Here is a 24,647-nt window from a genome sequence, read left to right on the forward strand (position 1 = left end):
AATTCTGACACCTGCTGGTTAATCTGTCTCATAATTATTTGAGCGCTTCTTATGTTTCCAAAAATCTGCTGTGAAAAATATAAATAAAGTAAAAATGTCAATGCATAAATTATACATATAAATTAAGTTCAAGTGTGGATAATTTTCAATGTAAAATATTTAAAATAATTTAAATTAAATATAAATAAACAAATAACATTTAATATTTTTAAAACGTTTAGAAAGGAAAAAAAGTTCCATTGAGTAATTAATACATACAAGTACAAGTGGATTTTTATTTCCAGTGTCTGATGTTTTCAGGTTTGCAAAGATAAAGATGGCACACTGCACAGTAATTTACTGTGTGCCGTGGACGTGTCTGAGATGCCTTTAGGAACCCTTCCTGACATGGAGAACACGGCTGAGGCCATCCGACTCCTGAAGTCTATGAAGGACTCTCACGATCCATTTTTCTTGGCTGTTGGCTTCTATAAGCCACATATTCCTTTCAGAATCCCACGGGTAAGTGCTTCTCAATGAAGCATTGGACACTGTATGAGAACCCCTTAAATCAGTAATTCTAGGGAATATTGTATTTTTATAGGAGTACCTAAAGCTCTATCCTATTGAGAATATGACACTGGCTCCAGACCCAGATGTGCCTAAGAAACTTCCTGATGTGGCCTACAACCCTTGGGCTGACATCCGCGAGAGAGAAGATGTTCAGGCGTTAAACCTGAGCTTTCCTTACGGCCCAATTCCTAAAGACTTTCAGGTACCATGTACAAAAATACAATGTTCACGCTTCAATATTTTGTACCAGTATACCACTTACAGCCTTTTCCTTTTCAATAGTATTTAAGTTGGTCCTACCTGAATGGACCTTAAATCCTATTTCTTACATCTTGTTTTTCTCCCTCATCTTTCAGTTGCAGATCCGACAGCATTACTTTGCCTCTGTGTCATACATGGATGCTCAAGTCGGACAAATTCTGCAAGCCCTTGATGATTTGGGCCTCTCCAAGGACACTATAGTGGTGTTCAGCTCAGATCACGGTTTGTTCAAGAGAGTTTTGTCCATTCAGCCTGTTATTAAATATTACATCCATTAGGTGGCAGTATTGAAGCATGGGTTTTATATTGAAGCTCAGATTTTCGGTCTGTTCTGTCAGCTTCCATATTATTCTGAATTCACAACATGTAAAGTCCATCTCAGAAATGATGCTGTCACTTTTTTTTTCATTTAGCATTAATTGCATTTTGAATTGTCGGTTAAGGTTGTTTTAAAAAAATTCTCATTATGATGCAAACATTGATGCATTAAGTGGCTCTTATACATAAAACAATATTAATATGCTTACTTTTAATGCATAAGGAATTTGTATTGAATTTGTTTTATTACATAGAATGCTGAATTGAAATGACAGGAAGATAAATTTATAAATTTATTGAATTTATTAAATTGCATTTGAAAGAAATTGAACAATTGTAACATGAACAAAAAAAAAAAACCCTATAAAATATAAAAATGAATAATAAGTTTTTATAATATATATGAATATTATATCAATATGTTCACTTTTATTGCATGAATTTGTTTTGAATAGGTCCTAATTAAAAATGTATATAAATTATTTTATAAAATTACATTATAATGTAATATTTAAGATTTCATTATATACAGTGAAGGTTTTATTACATGTAGTGACCAGTCCAAAGTTTTTGAACAGTAAGATTTATTTTTTTAAAGTCTCTTCTGCTCACCAAGCCTGCATTTGTTTGATCCAAAATACTGCAAAAGCAGTAATATTGTGAAATATTTTTACTATTTCAAATAACTGCTTTCTATTTGAATATATTTTCAAATGTAATTTATTCCTGTGATCAAAGCTAAATTTTCAGCATCATTACTCCAGTCTTCAGTGTCACATGATCCTTCAGAAATCATTCTAATATTATTATTATGATCAATATTTAAAACAGTTGAGTAGATTTTATTCAGGGTTCTTTGATGAATAGAAAGATCCAAAGATCAGCATTTATCTGTAATAAAAAGCTTTTGTAACATTATACACTATACCACTATACAAACTCTTTGAATCAGTATAATTTTTAGAAAGAAATGGTAGATATTAATACTTTTATTTAGCAATAATTGATTACAAGTGATGATGAAGACATGTATGTTACAAAAGATTTCTATTTCAGATAAATGCTGTTCTTCTAAACCATCTGTGCATCAAAGGAACTTGAAAAAAATCTACTCAGCTGTTTTCAACATAATAATAATAATAATGTTTTTTTTTTTTTTAACAGCAAATCAGAATATTATAATGATTTCTGAGCGATCACGTGACTGGAGTAATGATGCTAAATATTCAGATTTAAAATCACAGGAATAAGTTACATTTTGAAATATATTCAAATAAAAAAACAGTTATTTTTTATAGTAAAAAATAATTCAGAATTACTATTTGGATCAAATGAAAACGCCTTACAAATCTTAATGTTCAAAAATCTTAAATAATAGATTATACATTAATTTCTTACAGTGTTACATATTACTATAATGAGCAGCTGCTCGTTATTTGCTCATTAGGAAAAATGTATATAAATAATTGTATAATATTGCATTATAATAATTACAGTATAAACTAAATAATACAAATAATGAAATATTGTATTTAAATGTAATTAACACAATTAAATGCCTATTTAATATTATTGGTACTGTTTTTAACTTTTTTTTTTCTTGCAATTGCAAGTTTGTATCTTTTATTTCTGACATTTTTCTAAAAATTGTGAGATATAAAATTGCGATTAAAAAAAAAAGTCTGAACAATGGAAGTGTTAAAAACAGTAACAATAATATTAAATATGCATTTAATTGTATTAATGCAACTGATTTAAATACAACATTGCATTATTTGTATTATTTAGTTTATGCTTAAATTATTATAATGTAATATTATAAAATTATGTATATATTTTTTTTCTCCTAATGGGCAAATAATGAGCATCTGCTCATTATAATAAAATCCATTTCTGAGGAGAAAAAAGACTGATATGTTCACAGAATTGCGAGTTTATATCACACAATTCTGACTTTATAACTTTTTTCTTGTAATTGCGAGTTTATATCATGCAATTGTGACTTTCTGAAAAAAAAAGTCAGAATTGTGAGAAATCGCAATAACCTTTAAAAAAAAAATATTCAGTGATATTCAGGCTTCCATACGTATGATGTTTTTAAAACATTTTTTAAATTCTACTTTTCTTAAATTACAATTCTGCATTCTATGTGACATACCTCAATTTAAAGTCCATTCATTAGCTCACATTTATGTCATGCTTTAAATCAAAGAAAGTGCCGGCCTGAAATGATTATTCTGTGTGATTCAGAGTGGTTTTCTCACGGTTAACTCCCTCTCTTTCTCTCTTAGGTTGGTCATTAGGAGAACACGGCGAGTGGGCCAAATACAGCAACTTTGATGTGGCCACCCGAGTGCCATTGATCGTGTACAAGCCAGGTGTGACCTCACCTTTCCCTCGGCCCGGAGAGAAGACGTTCCCCTTCATCGATGTGTTTCAGGGCACACGGGAGCAGTTTGGCAAAGGTAATGTTCGAAGCAGCCGTCAACACGCAAAGACCGCAGGATCCTTCGCGAGAACCTGAGACTCCGACTGAAGTCACTCAAGCGTGTGATATCAGCTTTCTGGAAAAGATGTTATGGCTAAAGTATCGGCCCATTTAGAGCTTTGATTCTTATTTTGCTTCAGCAATGCAAAGGTTTGACTGAGAGTGTACTGTGAGCACATGCATCTGCTGATGGTTTCTTTCTTTCACCTCTCAAGTGCACATTTGTGGCAATCTTTAGAAAACACCCAGCATAAGCAGCCGGAGTAATGACTGTAATGATAATGCCACAGCATAGAGAAGCTAATAAGTCCTGAGAGTTATTGCGCTCACAGTGGGCTCTGCATTGTTGCTTGTTGTTGCTCTAATGAACTACGCTATATTCAGTAGCCGTATCAGTAAATTTCATGGAAATTTCAAAGCTGGGGCCTTTTACCTAAGAGAATAGTGGCTAAATTCAGTGTGAGGATTTCATGCTAACACATTTGTTTGTATTTTATGGTGTATGTTATAGCAACACTTGGGGTCCAATTAAAACGACTATTAATTTACTGCATACAGACTTGTTTTAGCACTAATAATGTGTAAAGTTTCAAGACAGACCTGCTATGAGCTCCTTGGCTATATAATGTGGCTTCTGTGAATGTATATACCATGAAGTCACTGTGATTAATAACACCATGTTTTTTTAATTGCACAGTTTGCAGTGATTCATTAATAAGAAGAGTCACTGTTACTATGAAATGAGTCATGGCAAAATAAATGCCGCTCTTTTTAACTTTCTATTCATCAAAGGATTTAAAAAACGGTTTTCACAAAAATGCTAAGCACACTTGTTTTTAACATTGAGCAGAAAATTAGCATATTAGAATTACGGATGCAACCGAAAATACAAAATGCACTTGGCCAAAAACCAAAACTAAAAATTAGTGATGCACCGATCTGTATCGGCCGATCACAGCCGTTGTTCACTGACGAGCTGCGCACATTCACACTGATAATGAACATTGATTTGCGCAGCTCGTCGGTAAACAATGGCTGTGTGTAGTATATACGGCTCAATGTGAAATCACGCACCTGATGGCATTTACCGCTGATTACAGAACCGGCTTTACTGACAAAACGCGCAAGCATGATCGGCCGATTCGGATCGGTGCATCCCTACTAAAAATCCTTTTTATTAAATAGTATGAAATAATTTTGTAAGACTTTAAAAAAAAAAATATATATATATATATTTCTTGAGCAGCAAATTAGCATATTAGAATTATGGATGCAAATGAAAGTTCTGGATGCACTTGGCTGAACACCGAAACTGAAAATCCTTTTTATTAATTATTTATCATTTTATTAATTAGTTTAATTATTAATATAAAATAATTTTGTATGATTTTTTTCATTTAACTCAATTATAATGATGCTGGTTTTGAAAAAAACAAAACAAACACACCAATAAATAACCTCACTTTTATTGAGGTTTTTTATTTATATTATTTAAATATATTGATATTTAATATATTAATATTAAATATCAATATATTATTTTTATTTTTATTCAGTTCTATGCAAGAGAATCTAATTTGACTGATTTTTTTTTTATCCAAATGATGTATAGTCCTACAAGGCTATTATTATCAGAGCATGTGAGCAAAGAACATTTACATTATAAAAAAAAAAAAAAAACACATCCCTATTCAGCCTAGTCTAGCGCAAGTTTATGCACTTTAAAAACACTTTTAAAAACGCATTACAATCAGTGGTCAATGCTTGTGTTTATACCAGCCGTGCTTCGGCAAGTTTCTAAAGCGTCCCAGAAGCAGTTTTCCGCACTGCAACGTTAAAGTTTGGCACATAGCCTCTTTTTGATGTATAATAATACAGTGAGGGAAAAATTATTTGATCCCCTGCTGATTTTGTACATTTGCCCACTGACAAAGAAAGGATCAGTCTATAATTTTAATGGTAGGTTTATTTGAACAGCGAGAGACAGAATAACATCAAAAAAATCCAGAAAGATGCATTTCAAAAAAGTTAGAAATTGATTTGCATTTTAATGAGTGAAATAAGTATTTGACCCCTTTGCAAAACATGAATTAGTACTTGGTGGCAAAACCCTTGTTGGCAATCAAAGAGATCAGACGTTTCTTGTAGTTGGCCACCAGGTTTGCACACATCTCAGGAGGGATTTTGTCCCATTCCTCTTTGCAGATTCTCTCCAAGTCATTAAAGTTTCAAGGCTGACAATTGGCAACTCAAACCTTCAGCTCCCTCCACAGATTTTCTATGGGATTAAGGTCTGGAGACTGGCTAGGCCACTGCAGGACCTTAATGTGCTTCTCCTTGAGCCACGCCTTTGTTGCCTTGGGCGTTTGTTTTTGGTCAATGTGATCCATTTTCAATGCTCTGGCTGAGAGAAGGAGGTTCTCACCCAAGATTTGACGCTACATGGCCCCGTCCATCGTCCCTTTGAAGCGGTGTAGTTGTTCTGTCCCCTTAGTGGAAAAACACTCCCAAAGCATAATGTTTCCACCTCCGTGTTTGATGGTGGGGATGGTGTTCTTGGGGTCATAGGCAGAATTCCTCCTCTTCTGAATACGGGAGTTAAGTTGATGCCAAAGAGCTTGATTTTGGTCTCATCTGACCACGACACTTTCACCCAGTTCTCCTCTGAATCATTCAGATGTTCATTGGCAAACTTCAGATGGGCCTGTTCATGTGCTTTCTTGAGCAGGAGGATATGCAGGATTTCAGTCCTTCTTGCCGTAGTGGGTTACAAATTGTTTTCTATGGTCCCAGCTGCCTTGAGATCATTGACAAGATCCTCCCGTGTAGTTCAGGGCTGATTCCTCACCGTTCTCATGATCATTGAAACGCCACAAGGTGAGATCTTGCATGGAGCCTCAGGCCGAGGGAGATTGACAGTTATTTTGTGTTTCTTCCATTTGCGAATAATCGCACCAACTGTTGTCACCTTCTCATCAAGCTGCTTGGCGATGGTCTGTAGCCCATTCCAGCCTTGTGTAGGTCTACAATCTTTTTTTTTCAGTAAGTTGAAATATTTAATTAAAGGATAACAATAAAGGCATTTTCAATTAAATCATCCTCAGTAACATGTAAAGAATGCAGACCCCGAACTGCTCCATTATATTAATTCTGATCATACAAAAAAGACTTATAGGTGACATATTATGAAAATCTTGAAAATTTGTTTCCGTGTTTAAGTGGTGTAATTGGGTCCCCAGTGCATCTATCAACTCAGAAAATGTGAAAATGAACAACCCAGTAACTTTAGCTGAGCCTTTCTTTGCAAGCATGTGAAAAAATTAGGCGCTAAGATTTCGCTTCTTTAGTGACTGGAAGAGGATCTTATTATAATTTTTTTTTTTTTTTTTTATTATACAAAACAAACATTTTGTTTAAGTTTCCAGAGAACATAACCTATACAATTGTATACTGCGTACCTATATATACACCTACATACCTATACATACATACATACACATAATCCCACATTAAACATACCAGTAAATGCAAAGATACATCTGCCTCCAAACCTCTTACACATACACATTTTACATGTCCACACCTATCCCGTATACCCACAAATTCTTGAAGGCGTCGGTTATATCCCAAATATGTCTCTTATTCCTTAACATTACATAGTCAAATAACTAAGAACTAAACAAAGGCGGTAATTCAATAACCTAATTTCCGGATATCTTACAGTTCTTTATTGGAAAATAATTAACAATATAAAAAATTATTTAAAACACTCAGAATGTACCCCTAATCTTGACCCCTATGCTGATACAAAGTTATACTTCAAAATTGTTAATTAAGGATCTTATTGGATTCCAAATTCTTGTAAATATTTTTTGTCTATCTGTTATATTATATCTCAGCTCTTCTAGGGGTAACACATAACTTAAGTCTCTTAGCCAAACTTCAAATACAGGCACAACTTCAGACTTCCATTTCTGTAAAATTGCCTTTTTTGCTAAGATCATGCATAAAGAAACAGCTTGTGACACATTTGCTTCCTATATCTGAGGTATCTCCAAAAATGCCCAATTTTGGCTCAGGTGACAAATCAATTTTATATGCTTCTGAAATAAATCTGAATATACTTCGCCAGAAAGGTCTAATTTTATGACATGTCCAAAATAGATGAGACAACGTGCCATCTGAGATTTTACATTTGTTACATACTGAGGATACATTTGGGAAAATCTTATGTAGTTTGGTCTTTGAATAATGAAGTCTATGAATAACTTTGAATTGGATCACACTATGCCTTGCGTTAATAGAGCATTCATGAATTTCATTGAGACAATTTTCCCATGACTCGCTAGACAATTCTATACCCAGTTCCTTTTCCCATTCTTTCTTAATATGATCAGTGTTTACATTCACCTTTTCCAATAGTAAAGCATAAAAGAAAGAAACAGCTCCTCTTTCTATTGGACTGCGATTACATAGAATTTCCAGAGTTTGATGTGTAGTCATGTTTTCAAAACCAGTGAAATGTTTCCTAGTAAAATCTCTAATTTGTAAATACCGAAAAAAATCTGTTGATAAAAGGTCATATTTTAATTTAAGTTGACTAAATGAGCAAAATTTATTATCAATATATAGATCTCTTATAGAAATTAAACCCTTTTGTTTCCATTGGGAGAAAACCTTATCTTGCAAACCAGGGGTAAAGGCGTGGTTTTTACTAATTGGGGTGTCCAAATAAATATGTGGAAGATCCAAAAATGATTTGATCTGTTTCCAAATCTTTAGGGAGTTATTTATTACTATATTTCCGTTATAAAACCTTGACTCAATTTTTATTGGACTATTCAGTAAAGCCTTTAAAGATATCCTCCTACAAGAGGATTCTTCTAACCAAACCCATTCTGGTATCTCCACTTTATTCTCTGGAGTTTGTCTCCACCAAGAAAGGAACTGTAAATTAGCAGCCCAGTAGTAACATCTGAAGGAAGGAAGACTGAATCCTCCTTCTGCTTTTGGCTTGCATAAGTGTTTTTTAGATATTCTGATAGATTTATAATTCCATATAAAAGAAATAATTATAGACTCTAACTTTGTAAATAGTTTCGCTGGTATCAGAGCCGGAATGGAAATGAATAAATATAAAAATCTAGGAAACGTTACCATTTTAATTGCATTGATCTTTCCTGCCATAGACATAGGTAAAGTCCTCCAAAATTTTATATTATCTTTTAGCTGATTCACTTTCGCCTGCCAGTTCACCTTTAGAAGTGCCTCTGGTTTTCTTGTAATTATGATTCCTAAATGCTTAAATGAATTATGAGAAATTTTAAATGGTATAGAACTTAAACAATTCTCGTCAACATCCTCAGTTAAGGGCATTAACTCACTTTTATCCCAATTTATTGTAAAACCTGACAGGTTATTAAATGATTCTAAAAGTTTCAAAAGAGGTGGAATAGACAACTCTGGCTTTGCTATATACAAAAGTACATCGTCTGCATATAAAGATATATATTGGGGTCTATTATTTATTAAAATAGGGGCAATTTCACCATTCTGCCTGACACTCTCTGCCAAAGGTTCCATTGCTAATGCAAATAGATAGGGGGAGAGAGGACAGCCTTGGCGTGTTCCTCTATATAGTGGGAATGAGGTCGAAAGTGTAGAATTTGTAAAGACCGCAGCTTTTGGATTAGCGTACAGAATTTTAATCCACTGAATGAATTTGTCCCCAAATCCAAATCTTTTTTGAGTTGTGAATATATAAGGCCATTCAATTTAATCGAATGCACGTTGTGCATCTAAGGAAATCAAACATGCTTTTGTTGTATGTTTTGTATATATTATATTATAAAGTCTTCTCAAGTTTGATTGTATGTGCCGATTTGGCATAAATCCTGTCTGATCCTGATTTATGATTGTACATATGTATTGTTTCAGTCTATTAGCTAGGACCTTGCTAATGATTTTTGCCTCTATTGGAATAAGAGAGACTGGACGATACGATGACAATTTCATTTTATCCCGTCCGGGCTTAGGTATTAATACTATGTTGGCATTATACAGTGTTGGTGGGAGTTTCAATTGAGAGAATGAATGATTGATCATACGAAGAAAGACTGAGGCAAAGAGCTCCCAGAATTTTTTATAATATTCTGCACTAAACCCATCTGGGCCTGCACATTTATTATTAGGGAGGTTTTTAACAACTTCGTTTACCTCCTTCAAGGTAATTTCTTTATCCAACATTTCAACAGCATCTTCACTTATTTGAGGAAGATCAATATTAGATAAAAATTTATTTATTTCATTTATATCTATATTTCCTTTGGATGTGTATACTTCTTTATAAAAGTCTACAAAACATTTATTTATTCGTTTTGGATCTGTTATTATTTCTCCACTCTCTGTTTTAATCCTATGAATGGCTCTAGATGCTTGGGATTGTTTAAGCTGTCGAGCTAGAAGTTTGTGAGGTTTTTCACCTAATTCAAAATGACGTTGTTTAATTTGATGAAGTTGTTTAGCAATTTTTTTAGCAAGAATAGAATTATATTCACTTCTCAATGTTACAATTTTCTTTAAAGTAGTTGAACAATATTTTTTCTTATAACATTCCTCTAATTCAGTCATTTGTTTGTCTATTTCAATTAATCTTTTTTTATCTTCTTTATTTTTTCTGATCTGAAATGAAATTATATCTCCCCTCATAACAGCTTTCATTGAATCCCAAAGTACAGAGTCTGTTACATTACCAATATCATTTTCAGCCAAAAAGTACCCGATTTTTTCTTTTATGTAATCACGGAATTTAACGTCATTCAAAAGGGAGTTGTCAAATCTCCAATTATACGTCCCTTTTTCTGACTTTAATTTTAGATCCAAAGATAATGGGGCATGATCTGATATTAATCTGTTATGGTACTGAGTGGACTTAACCATTTTTAACAAACTAGAATCTATAATAAAAAGGTCAATCCTGGAATAGGACTTATGTACTGATGAGTAAAAAGAATATTCTCGAGCTGATGGGTTTAAGCACCGCCAGATGTCTATCATGTTGAAATTTCCCAAATAGTTATGTAAAATGGCTGCAGATTTACTTTTTGTAGTACGACTAGGACGTGCATCTTTAACTGGGTCAATAATACAATTAAAATCTCCCCCTATAATCACGTTACATAAAGCAAAGTCAGGTATTTTGCCTATAACTCTTTCAAAAAAACTTGGGTCATCATAATTAGGACCATACAGGTTAACCAATGTAATAGGGACTGAATTTATTTCACCACATACAATTATATATCTGCCATTTTTATCAGATATTGTCTGTTTATGTATAAATGGTACTTGTTTCTTAACGATAATCGCGACTCCTCTTGATTTAGTAGAGAAGTTTGATTGATATATTTGAGCTGCCCATCCAGGATTAAGAAGTGCCTTTGCTGTCTGTTTTATATGAGTCTCCTGCAAGAATATAATTTCAGCTTGTAAATTTTTAATATGAATATATACTTTACGTCTTTTCACTGGATGATTCATACCTCTCACATTCCAACTCAGAAGCCTTACTGTGCCTTCTCTGATTGTTTGACTTATTCTAAATATTTATATAATAGTAATTATTTTTCTGATATCCGATGAAAAGTACAATTTTACCAAGCCTTTCAAACGAACCATAACTATATCCCCTTACCAAGAACAATTCAGAACAAGAACATATAAACAGAAAACCCCTGACTCCCTCCCACCCTTTCCCATCAGTCAAATGACTTAGCTCCACGTTACTGTCGGATCGATCACTCACCAACGATGCAACATAATCTTCCGTGTCCTCCGACAAGAGAAAAACAAAACAAAACAAAACAATATTTTCCTCCATTAAGATAGAATAAACTTGAATACCAGTTTTGTGAACCTAATTGTCCATAATGTTCACTATTATTCAAACATAGTAGATTTAAATAAGTCTTATTTGGACCAATTTGGCAAACCGTTCCTTCAATTTAGTCCACTGGCCAATTGTCCACAACTCGTGACAAGTATTTTCCAGCCTCCTCTGGTGTGTCAAATGTTTTCGTCTCCCCTTCTTTGGCGGTCACGATGAATGTAGATGGAAATCGAAACCCGTACTTGACGCCGTGATTTTTGCATTTTTTCTTTAACTCGTCAAATCGGTATCTCTGCTTCAACACATCTGAGGTCAGATCTGGGAAAATGTGCACCCTTCTCCCGTTATGTTCTAGAGTTTTCTCTCTGGCTAGCTTCATGATTAACTCTTTCGTCTGGTAATGATGTACCCTGATGACAAACGCTCGTGGACGATCATCACTCGGTCTTCGCAGCGCCCTGTGCGCACGATCAATCTGGATAGGCTTACTGAAGTTTTCGGAACCCAGCAGATTTGGAAGTAACTTTGCTATGAACTCGGTAGGTCTTCCGTTTTCTTCCTTCTCTGCAATTCCGATAAGTCAAATGTTATTGCGTCTGGAGCGAGACTCGAGGTCGTTACATTTATCTTTGAGTCTCTTGCATTCATCCAGTAGTTCTGCGCACTGTTTCTCTACACACATCAGCCGGGTTTCTTGGTTCGTAGTAGCCTCTTCAATCGTCGAGACTCTCCCTGCCATGGATGTCATCGTCGATCGCAGCTCGGTTAAAGCTTCCGTGAACGTGTCGAATTTCTGACTAAATGAAGCACTGAGAGCTGTTATGGCGTCCATGATATCTTGAGTGCTAGGAGGAGATGCACTATCGTTAGCGGTGGCTGGCCTCGGTTGAGTCGGCTCCCCTGTAGCATTGCTCGAGGCCTTGGCCTGATCGCGGGTTTCTTCCTGTAGTTTGCCGTCTTTTTTCAAATTTTTTGGCATTGTTGTGGATTATTAACTAATTGACTTACTACTGTACTACGTTTAAAGTTAAAAGTTAGTTTTCAGATTCACTTATTACGAAATTATTTGGAGGATTAGAGGAGCTTAGACGAAAGCGTCTTTCTCCATGCTAAGCAGAACCGGAAGTCATCCAGGTCTACAATCTTGTCCCTGACATCCTTGGACAGCTCTTTGGTCTTGGCCATGGTGGAGAGTTTGGAATCTGATTGATTGATTGCTTCTGTGGACAGGTGTCTTTTATACAGGTAACAAACTGAGATTAGGACCAGTCCCTTTAAGAGAGTGCTCCTAAACTCAGCTTGTTACCTGTAAAAAAGACACCTGGGAGACGGAAATCTTGCTGATTGATAGGGGATCAAATACTTATTTCTCTTATTAAAATGCAAATCAATTTATAACTTTTGTGAAATGCGTTTTCCTGGAGTTTTTTTGTTGTTGTTGTTATTCTGTCTCTCACTGTTAAAATAAACCTACCATTAAAATTATAGACAGATAATTACTTTATCAGTGAGCAGACATGCAAAAAATGTTTTTCCTCACTGTACATGTATTTATATTTATATATGATTAGTATTAGATGTAAATATATATTTCATTTAAAAAAAAAAATATATATATATATATATATATACATGTATGTTTGCATATGTAAATATACATATAAATATACACAGCACACGTACATACAGTGTTTTATAAGCACTAACTTTTATTTTGGATGCGATTAATTGAAATCGATTTGACAGCACTAGATTTTTTTTTTTATTGGTTTTATTAATTTTGAGGAATAGTGAATCTGTTTTTGTGCACGTGAGATGAGTAAATGCATCTTCAAATTTAGTCTAATTACTTTTGTAGATTACTTTTGCAATGCACTGTAACTTTATTGCATTATTGATTCTCAAATGCATTTGTATCAGTTTTCCATCAGCCTTTTGTCCTTCATTATATCTTTCAGGTCAAGGAGTTGAGAGTGTGGTGGAGCTGGTGGACGTCTTCCCCACACTAACGCACCTTGCTGGGCTGCGTTCTCTGCACCACTGCCCGCCCTCATCCTTCAAGATCGAGCTCTGCACCGAAGGCTCCAGCCTGGCCTATCTCATCCGCAACCCAGAGAGAGACATCAACAGAGAAGCCTACTCATTCAGCCAATACCCTCGGCCCTCCGACTCCATCCAGGAGAACTCGGACCTGCCTGACCTCACTGACATTCGCATCATGGGCTACTCCATTCGTTCCACTGACTACCGCTACACCTTATGGGTGGGCTTTGACCCCGTCCTCTGTCAGCCTAACATGACGGACATCCACGCGGGAGAAATGTACCTCCAGGCTGAGGACCCGGGAGAGGACAATAACGTGTTTGATGAATTCGACCATGCCACAGTATTGCGTAAGCTCGGCATGCTGCCGTCGTGGACAGAGAGTTTAAAGCATCATGTAATGTATTTCAGCAGCCGGTTGAAGTCGAAAGGGATTTTGTGACTCTAGTTTGTCATGATATGACAGTAAAGGGAATCAATGTTACAAAACCTACAAAAACATGTCTGTAAATAAAAGCTAAATAAAAACCTAAAATAAAACCTAATTGTTTGTATTCTTGATGATTGGGTATCTCACAGTTCTCATAATCAAAATTCTAATAATCTGTCTAATGTGGAAAAAAAAAAAAAAAAAAAAAAAAAAAAATATATATATATATATATATATATTAGGAAAATTGTAGTATTTATACATCATAGTGGTATTTTTTTATACTGCCTTTATTCCAATTTAAATAAAAATGTATCATAGTATTTTGCACTTCAAATAATAAAATTAAAAATCATATTACTGAAAAGCAGTAAAAATGTGTTTTCAGTCTTTTTGAAGTCAGAATATATTAAAGGCAGTATAAATTTATTTGAATTTGAATAAAGCATTACAAACAAAACAGTATTTAACTACATTACTATAATAAGAATTGTATGAGAATAATAATGTATTAAATTCAAAACAAAAATGAGGAATTTGGGCTAAAATGTTATAATTCCACACAGCAAAACTTAATTTTTAAAACATTTTTTCTTTTGAATCTGGGTTGAAATGTGCCTAGGACATGTTTTTGTGAGGTTCAGCCCCATAAAAAAAGTATTTTGAGCAATGCTACATAATCCATAAAGATAATTATCAGCGGTATACCTCTTTTGCACTAACAGTTTTTTGTCCTACACTACCAGTCAAAAGTTTTTGAACTGTAAGATTTTTTTAATTTTTTTTTTTTTTTTTTAAAGAAGTCTCTTCTGCTCACCAAGCCTGTATTTATTTGATCCAAAGTACAGCAAAAACTGTCAAATTTTGAAATATTTTTACTATTTAAAATAACTGTTTTCTATTTTTAATATATTTTAAAATTTAATTTATTCCTGTGAATAAATTAATAAAGTGAATAAAGCAGAATTTTCAGCATCATTACTCCGGTCTTTAGTGTCACACGATCCTTCAGAAATCATTCTAATATTCTGATTTGCTGCTCAAAAAAAACATTTATTATTATTATTATTATTATTATTATTATTATTATGTTGAAAACAGCTGAGTAGATTTTTTTCAGGTTTTTTTGATGAATAGAAAGTTCAGAAGAACAGCATTTATCTGAAATAGAAATCTTTTGTAACATCATAAATGTCTTTATCATGACTTTTGATCAATTTAAAGCATACTTACTAAATAAAAGTATTACTTCTTTAATAATTTATTTTCAAAAAAAGTTTGCTGACTGAATTATACTAAATAATGTTACAAAAGCTTTTTATTTCAGGTAAATACTGATTTTTGGATCTTCATTAAAGAATCCTGAAAGATGTACTCAACTGTTTTAAATATTGATAATAATAAAACTATTTATTGAACAGCAAATCAGCATATTAAAATGATTTCTGAAGAATCACGTGACACCGATGCTGAAAATTCAGCTTTGATCACAGAAATAAATGACATTTGAAAATATATTCAAACAGAATGCTGTTATTTTAAATAGTACAAATATTTCAGAATATTACTGCTTTTGCAGTACGTTGGATCAAAGAAAACAATTCTTTACAATCTTACTGTTCAAAAACTTTTGACTGGTAGTGTATTTTAATCATAAAAATTCCTTTAAAAGGTTTTTGAACTGTAAGATTTGTAATGTTTTTTAAAGAAGTCTCTTCTGCACATTAAGCCTGCGTTTATTTGATCCAAAGTACAGCAAAAACGGTCAAATGTTGAAATATTTTTACTATTTAAAATAACTGTTTTCTATTCGAATACATTTAAAAATGTAATTTATTCCTGTGATTTCAAAGCAGAATTTTTAGCATCATTACTCCAGTCTTTAGTGTCACACGGTCCTTCAGAAATCATTCTAATATTCTGATTTGCTGCTCAAAAAACATTTATTTTTATTATTATTATGTTGAAAACAGCTGAGTAGATTTTTTTCAGGTTTTTTTTGATGAATAGAAAGTTCAGAAGAACAGCATTTATCTGAAATAGAAATCTTTTGTAACATCATAAATGTCTTTATCATCACTTTTGATCAATTTAAAGCATACTTACTAAATAGAAGTATTAATTTTTTCATAGTTTATTTTCCAAAAAAAAAGGTTTTGACTACAAAATCGTTTTATTTCAGGTAAACGCTGATCTTTGGATCTTTCTATTCGTCCAAGAATCCTGAAAGATGTAAGGTTCATTTCTTGAACAGCAAATCAGCATATTAAAATGATTTCAGAAGGATCGTGTGACATTGATGCTAAAAATTCAGCTTTGATCTCAGAAATAAATGACATTTTAAAATATATTCAAACAGAATGCTGCTGTTTTAAATAGTACAAATATTTCAGAATATTACTGCTTTTGCAGTACGTTGGATCAGAGAAAAAACATTCTTTAAAATCTTACTGTTCAAAAACTTTTGACTGGTGGTGTATTTTAATCATAAAAATCCTGGCTTTGAAACCTCATTCTCGAATTATTGCTGCAATAGATTGTTTGACTGATTAGTTTTGGTTGATTTATTCAATAATGAATCCTGTACCTCATAATGCTCTAACGGAATCAACTTGCACAGCACTTTTCTTAAAATAAAAGAATAAAAAAGGGTATTTTCACATACCGTAGCAGTCTTATTAAGGTAGTATCCTGATAAATTTGAGTCCATTGACTTAATTTCCTCATTCCCTTTCAGAAGGTGATACATGGAAATGACGTAACGTCAACTTAAGTGAGAAATGAGTTTAATTTAAGTCTCGGAGAACTCAGACAACACTCTGCTTTAGCAATTTATCAGGTCACTAAGTCGTAATTGTATTTGGTCTTGGAGGCCGACGGAGACCATGCCAGCGCTAAGCTCTTGTTTTTCCAGGCAGCGTGATGAAAATCAACTTAAATATAGAATTTCGAGTCATGCGCTCCCACTGCAGCGTTGCCAAGGTAATTAGATGCTTAAATGTGAAAACTTGCAAATGATGTTGCCCGGATACACCTCAGAGAATAGTTTAACACTGATGAATGTTTTAGCCGGCATTAAAAAAAGGGGAAACGGCTGCTGCGGCATCTTCTGTTGTGACGTCAGGCCGCGACGCGTTTGCTCCCCAGACTCATTTCATGCCACGAGTCTGCATTTTAAACACTCCTACCTGCTTTCTCTTTTCAGGTTTATTTTGGATTCCCGGCACTCTTTCGTGCGAGATGCCACATTGTTTGCTCCTGCAGAGTATGAATTATTTTTGAAGGAATATATTCAATATTTATGTGGCAACATAAATATATTTTCTCGCTTTCTCTCAAAAGGAAAAACAACAAAACAAAGCAAGCGCGTTATTTGTGTGTCTCTCTGTGTGTGTGTCCCTTTTCAAGTGTGTTCTTATAAGAGTGCAGCAGGAGTGTTATAGTGAGGGGATCCTTTGGGACCGCCAATATATTCAGCTTCAGCAGACAGGCTTCATTGCCAGCTGGTCCGGAAAATTCCACTGCTGTCTCTCTTTTTTTTTTCTTGTCGGCTAAAAGCAAGGTCAGGGCAGTCTGAGAGGGATCCACAGGCTGATTGAAGCTGATATTTTAATTGCTTATACTAAAGTAGCTTTGCTTTTTTTTGTCTACCAGCTGATTGTGTTCTTTAGCTAATTTACATAATCAAGAAATTTCCAGCTTAAAGAATTTTCATGTAACAGTTTTTATTGACAGTGTATTAACAGCTTATAAGGAAATGTAAAAAAACAAGAGCCTTACTGACTTAGGTCTATGAAAACCTGTATACCTGTATTTTATAATCTAACAACATTAAACGTATTTCTTATTTTTTCTAAAACTTATTAAGATATTAAGACAGGCACCTGCAATTATGGCCAAATTATAGATATGTTGTATGTGAATTTGCACGTTATTAATGACACCTTGTTTAAATAAAATAAATAAATAATAATAATAATAATAATAATAATAATAATAAAAAAGATTGATTAGTGAAATGAAAGAATCATTTAATTAAGAAAAAAAAAAAAAGAATGATTAGTAATTGTCTCTCATTGGCCTAAAACAGTGGTTCCCAACCTTTTTTATTCTGGGCCCCCCTATGCCTGACATGTCCTCTTATACTGTACCTCCGCTGTAAAAAATATTTATTTTTAGACCTTTTTTTATCAACCAAAACATTTGTTTTGCCTTATTATTCCTGATTATTGTTCCTGATTTTTTTTTACTTCAGACATCAGAGTACTTTTCTTAAATAAGTGAACCTACCTACCAAACAGGACAATAAAGGAGATGCCAAACTCACTAAACCTCCCTTTGAACTTGACTGACTGAATATCTACTCTTTGTATCCATTAAAAAATAAACATATAAATTAAAAATACAGCAAATATATTCTAAATCTGTTAAACGCATCAATCTGAAGGCGGATCGGCGAAGATCAGTGAACTCCGTCAGAGCGCATCCGATGCTCATAATCACCGAACCTCACCAGATCCTACTCTATCGGTGAGCATCCAATAGGCCTATACAACACTCACAGGACATTCATTTGGAAAACTAGGCAAATGTATTTAAATTTCACGCAAAAAAAATACAATAGGGATCAGAGTCCAGAGCGCGCGCATAGTTTGTGAATCATTAGCGGACTTATGCGTGCCTAATGTAAGATTCTTATATACTCGAGTGTTATACATAGGCACGCTCAAGTTGGTCATTATTACTCGAATCGTCTTTACCTAAAAATTCCCGCGACGGTTTGCTTTATACATGTAGCCAAGATGTATGCTGCGTTCCAGGCAGGTTTTTTAACTGGTAAATCACCACTTCAAACCACAATTCACGACTTTGTAGCCTTCCAGGCAAGTCAAGCCAAACTGCCTGGGCACATTAATGAATTATTATTATTTTTATATTATTATTAATTTGATTGCAACGTTATATTGTCCTAAGCGCTATTTTTCCACCGTGTACTACTTGCATAAACACGCACCCATTAGGGCTGACATTGTTGTATCGTGGGCTATTATGTCAAAACTCGGAACTGGGAGTAGGCCTACATCGATCTAGTACGAGTTCACGAGTGGGAAGTCACGGGTTTGACTGCCGTTCCGTTTCACTTTCACTGGTAGAAGGTTGGAAAAACACGGGTTACGTGTTGTCTGGAACGCGGCAGTAGTATGCGCGCAGCGGTTGGAAGTTTTGAGCCGCCATTCAGTCTGTATTTAACAGTGCGTCGAGTCCAAAGCAATCAATCACAGAACACAAGAGAGGCCGTGCTTTGATCGTTTTTTTTATTTAGCTATAATATAATGAAATTAAACAATTATAGAATAATATTTAAATTAATTTTAAGATATCTCGCGGCCCCCCTGGAGGATCACTGAGGCCCCCTGGTGGGCCGCGGCCCACAGGTTGGGAACCACTGGCCTAAAAAGCTAAACCCTCAAAACACTTCAGTGTTTAGTGGTACAGTATTACGTGATTTGTAGATTATATTTAATAATGTTAAATGCATTAACATTTGTAGTTTGTTTTTAAAAGGTAACATTACATTCTTAAAGGAGTAGTTCACTTCCAGAACGAAAATTTACAGATAATGAACTCACCCTCTTGTCATCCAAGATGACAAGTCATGATTCATGTCTTTCTTTCTTCAGTCGTAAAGAAATTATGTTTTTTGAGGAAAACATTTCAGGATTTTTCTCCATATAATGGACTTCTATGGTGTCCCTGAGTTTGAACTTCCAAAATGCAGTTTAAATGCAGCTTGAAAGGGCTCTAAATTATCCCAGCCGAGGAAGAAGGGTCTTATCTAGCGAAAATATCGGTTATTTTTAAAAATATTTACAGTTTATATACTTTTTAACCTCAAACACACTGCATCAACTCTGTGTATTCTGGTTCATGACAGTTAGGGTATGTCAAAAAATGTCCATCTCATTTTATCCTTTAACTTCAAAATCATCCTACATGGCTGTTCTACTTTTTTTGTAAAGGGCGTTTGACCTTCTTTGCATGTTCACATTGTAAACACTGGGTTGGTACTTGTGCAGTGATGAAGAACAATTTTGAAGTTGGAGGAGAAAATAAGATAGGAGTTTTTCAACATACCCTAACTGTCATTATGAGGTGTGGATGAGGAGATACCCCTGACACTGTAAAGCGCTTTGAGTGTCTAGAAAAGCGCTATATAAATGTAACAAATTATTATTACAAATTATTGTCATGAACCGGAATACACAGAGTTCACACAGAGCTAGACAAAACGAGCGACTGAGCTTAAAGTATATAAATTGTCAATTTTCTAAGAAAATAACTGATTGTTTCGCTATATAAGACTCTTCTTCCTTGGCTGGGATCGTTTAGAGCTCTTTGAAGCTGAATTTAAACTGCATTTTGAAAGTTTAAATTTGGGAGCACCATAGAAGTCCGTTATATGGAGAGAAATCCTGAAATGTTTTACTCAAAAAACAAAATTTCTTTACGACTGAAGAAAGAAAGACATGAACTGTCATGATCCTGCCCTGACAGTCCTGTCTGTCTTGTCTTTATTTAATGTTTCCTTGTTTGTCTTGTGTGTCAGCACATGGCTGTGTCTTTGTTTATGTTTGCCATGTGCTCCCCTCATCCTGCCTCCTTGTTATCCGTTGCCACGCCCCCTTGTTTTGTCCTAGTTGGTCTGAGTGTTGTCACCTGTTTTTCTCGTCTGGTACTCATTTGTCTAATTGTATACTCACCTGATCCTCATGTCCTTTCCTCCCTTTATATTGTGCTCTTTCCCTCTTGTCTTTGCTGGTTCGTTTTGTGAGTTTTTGTGAGTTTGTTTATGCTAGACTTAGATAATTGTCCTCTAGCTATATTCAGTCCTGTTCTAGCTTTCCGTCTGTGTTATTCCCCTTTAATCTAGTTTTAGTTTTTTCTTCTTAGCCCTAGTTTTTACTTTTCCCTATCTCGTCCTTTTTGAAGTAAAATTCTAGTTTTTATTTATTTCTTTTTGTTATCCTTTTGATTTGATTTTTCTAGTTTTTTTTTTGATAATCTTTATTTTTGTTTTACCTAGTTCTTCCGGTCTTTTGTTTATATTCTAGCTTTTTCATTTATTGCCTTTTGTTATCCTTCTGATTTGATTTTTCTAGTCTTTTTGATAATCTTTATTTTTGTTTTACCTAGCTCTTCCCCCGTCTTAGTTTAAGCTTTTTTTGTTGTGTGCCTGTCTTTTGTTGTCTTGTCATTTGTGTGTTTGTCCGTTCCTGCCCGGCCTCCTGAGTTCCTCCTGGTTTCTGCTTCTGGCCGCCCGGACTCTCTTCGGGGTTGCACCCGTCCCTCCTTCCATGTCCTGCCTGTCCCCCCTAGCCGTGTGTTCCCAGGCACGTGTTGCGACTGTCTGCCGTCATCCTCTTGTTTACCCTGTCCCTACAATAAACTGTCATTTTGCTCATTCTGCGTTTGGGTCCTCCCTTGACAATTCCTGACAGAACGAACCAGCCAACCAGGACCCAGAAGAATGAGCTTCAAGATTGTTCCACCCGCTACAGCAGAAGAACATCTGGCACTCCAGCAGGCAGTCGCCTCCATTCGCCAACAGGGCCAGGAACCACGATGCCTGGTGCAATTCTTCTGGACCATGGCTAGGGGTCTAGGGTATGATGACAATACCCTGAAGGAGGCCTTCAACCTCACCCTGGATGACCCCTTGCCACGCTGGGAGATGGAGCAACTTCGAATCCTGGATTTCTGGGGCTTTTCCAATTACGTGCACCACCGCGGAGACTGGCAGATCCTTAACCCCCCCAAGAATGTCGGCGATGACCAGCCTGCCCTTCTTTCCCCTCCAAGTCAAGTCCACCATCATCTTCTGACTCCCACAAGAATACGGAGGGATCATAGGAAGAGGGCGGCTCGAGCTGCTGCGTCTGCCAGTGAGTCCGCTCCAGTGTCGGCTCCAGCCCCTGAGTCTGCTCCAGTGTCGGCTCCAGCCCCTGAGTCTGCTCCAGTGTCGGCTCCAGCCCCTGAGTCTGCTCCAGTGTCGGCTCCAGCCCCTGAGTCTTCTCCAGTGTCGGCTCCAGCCCCTGAGTCCGCTCCAGTGTCGGCTCAAGCCCCCGGGTCCGCTCTGATCTCCGCCCCTAAGAAGAAGCGCAAGCCAAAGAGGAAGAGAGCAATCCTGAACTCTGCCTTAGGCTCAGAATCCGCCGAGCCCGCTCACGTCACTCCAGAGCCGGGTCGAGACACTGCCACACTTCCTGAGGCAAGTCAGGACGCAGCCACACTTCCTGAGGCAAGTCAGGACGCAGCCACACTTCCTGAGGCAAGTCAGGACGCAGCCACACTTCCTGAGCCCAGTCAGGACGTAGCCACACTTCCTGAGCCCAGTCAGGTCACAGCTGTCCCTTCGGGGTCAGGTCACGTCTCGCCCGAGCGTCCAGAGTCGGCTCCCAAGAGGGCCGCCAATCCCGAATCCCCGGCCAAGATGGCCGCCAACTCTGAGCCCCCGGCCAAAGAGGCTGCCGTTCCTGAGTTCCCGGCCAGGATGGCCGTCAATCCTGTATCCCCGGCCAAGATGTCCGTTGATCCCGAATCCCCGGCCAAGATGGCCGCCTACTCCGAGCCCCCGGCCAAAAGGGCCGCTGTTTCTGAGTTCCCGGCCAGGATGGCCATCTATCCTGTATCCCCGGCCAAGATGGCCGCCGTTCCTGAGTCCCCGGCCAAGATGGCTGCCGTTCCTGAGTCGCCGGCCAAGATGGCCGCCGTTCCTGAGTTCCCGGCCAAGATGGCCACCGTTCCCGAGTTCCCCGATTCAGCCCTCTAGCCTGTTCCTGTAGCCCAGGAGGGCGTCTCCGATTCTGCCCTCAAACCAGCTCCTGTAGCCCTGGAGGGTGTCCCCGATTCAGCCCTCAAGCCTGTTCCTGTAGCCCAGGAGGGCGTCTCTGATTCTGCCCTCAAACCAGCTCCTGTAGCCCTGGAGGGTGTCTCGGATTTTGCCCTCAAACCAGCTCCAGTAGCCCTGGAGGGCGTCCCCGATTCAGCCCTTAAGCCCTATTCCTGTAGCCCAGGAGGGCGTCTCTGATTCTGGCCTCAAACCAGTTCCAGTAGCCCTGGAGAGCTTCCCGGATCCGACCCTCAAGCCAAATCCCAAGCTCCCTCAAGTCAGGAGCACCCACAGACCTAGAGGGGCTTCTGGAGGTTTTCCTGGCCCTCCTTCCCACCCCCTCTGTTTCCTGGACCTAGTGGGCTTCTAGGGTGGGTCCTCCCCCCGCCCGACCCTTAACCACCCCCCTGAACTATTTTCCTCCCCCAGTGTTCCCCACCCATTTTGGATTTCCCAACTTAGCCCCCCACCCACCCTCCCAGTTGGTACCCCCTTGGTTGTTGTCCTTTATGGACGCCTGGAGGCGTCCGTTCGGGGGAGGGTACTGTCATGATCCTGCCCTGACAGTCCTGTCTGTCTTGTCTTTGTTTGATGTTTCCTTGTTTGTCTTGTGTGTCAGCACATGGCTGTGTCTTTGTTTATGTTTGCCATGTGCTCCCCTCATCCTGCCTCCTTGTTATCTGTTGAGTGTTGTCACCTGTTTTTTCTCGTCTGGTTCTCGTTTGTCTACCCAGGTGAAAAAAAAATATACTTAAATGCAATTAAAATACACTTAAATACCCGCAAATACATTTTTAGTACATTGTTTTTTTTTTGTGTTAAATAAAAGTTTGATGGTTATACACTATAAATTTACTAATTAAAAGTATGTTTATACTTCAGTAGGACTTTAGTACACTTGACAAAAGTATACTAAATACCAGTAATACTTAAATAATTTTTTAGTGTACTACAATAAAGTACACTACAGAAAAAACATCCAAAAGAGTTTTATTAGTGTGTTTTTCAAAAGTGTGCTTTAAATGCTTTAAACATTAGTTGATTTTTAGTACACTGTTTACATACTAATCTTGAGTTTAAAATAAGTTAATATATAAAAAATCTATTAGTAATGTATTGTAGTAGAAGTACATTTTCCCAAAAGTTGTACTTAAGTACACTTAATATGAATGCATTATTATCACTAACACTTAAATTGATTTTGAGTGTGGTAATTTTAAGTTTACATTAAATTGATTTTATTAAAAATCTATTAGTAATGTATTGTAGTAGAAGTACATTTTCTCAAAAGTTGTACTTAAGTACACTTAATGTGAATGCATTATAATCACTAACACTTAAATTGATTTTGAGTGTGGTAATTTTAAGTTTACATTAAATTGATTTTATTAAAAATCTATTAATAATGTACTGTAGTAGAAGTACATTTTCCCAAAAGTTGTACTTAAGTACACTTAATGTGAATGCATTATTATCACTAACACTTAAATTGATTTTGAGTGTGGTAATTTTAAGTTTACATTAAATTGATTTTATTAAAAATCTATTAGTAATGTATTGTAGTAGAAGTACATTTTCTCAAAAGTTGTACTTAAGTACACTTAATATGAATGCATTATTATCACTAACACTTAAATTGATTTTGAGTGTGGTAATTTTAAGTTTACATTAAATTGATTTTATTAAAAATCTATTAGTAATGTACTGTAGTAGAAGTACATTTTCCCAAAAGTTGTACTTAAGTACACTTAATGTGAATGCATTATTATCACTAACA

At 36.1% G+C, this 24,647-nt stretch overlaps 2 protein-coding genes across 2 annotated transcripts in view; both read left to right on the forward strand.

Moving 5' to 3' along the window:
* LOC141288945 (iduronate 2-sulfatase-like) overlaps window positions 1-14,095 on the forward strand; it is a 16,636-nt gene extending 2,541 nt beyond the window's left edge. Inside the window, exons 2-6 of the mRNA XM_073821147.1 lie at window positions 301-501; window positions 584-754; window positions 909-1,035; window positions 3,423-3,596; window positions 13,466-14,095. Of these exons, the coding sequence (XP_073677248.1) occupies window positions 301-501; window positions 584-754; window positions 909-1,035; window positions 3,423-3,596; window positions 13,466-13,992 (1,200 nt within the window). The 3' untranslated portion in view covers window positions 13,993-14,095. The remainder of the gene's footprint in view (window positions 1-300; window positions 502-583; window positions 755-908; window positions 1,036-3,422; window positions 3,597-13,465) is intronic.
* The window catches only part of rnf20 (ring finger protein 20, E3 ubiquitin protein ligase), an 80,449-nt gene that overhangs the window by 13,402 nt on the left and 42,400 nt on the right, over window positions 1-24,647 (forward strand). The gene's annotated exons all lie outside the window — the stretch shown is intronic.

Source organism: Garra rufa, chromosome 16 (assembly GCF_049309525.1).
Source record: "Garra rufa chromosome 16, GarRuf1.0, whole genome shotgun sequence".
In the NCBI taxonomy this organism is placed as follows: domain Eukaryota; kingdom Metazoa; phylum Chordata; class Actinopteri; order Cypriniformes; family Cyprinidae; genus Garra; species Garra rufa.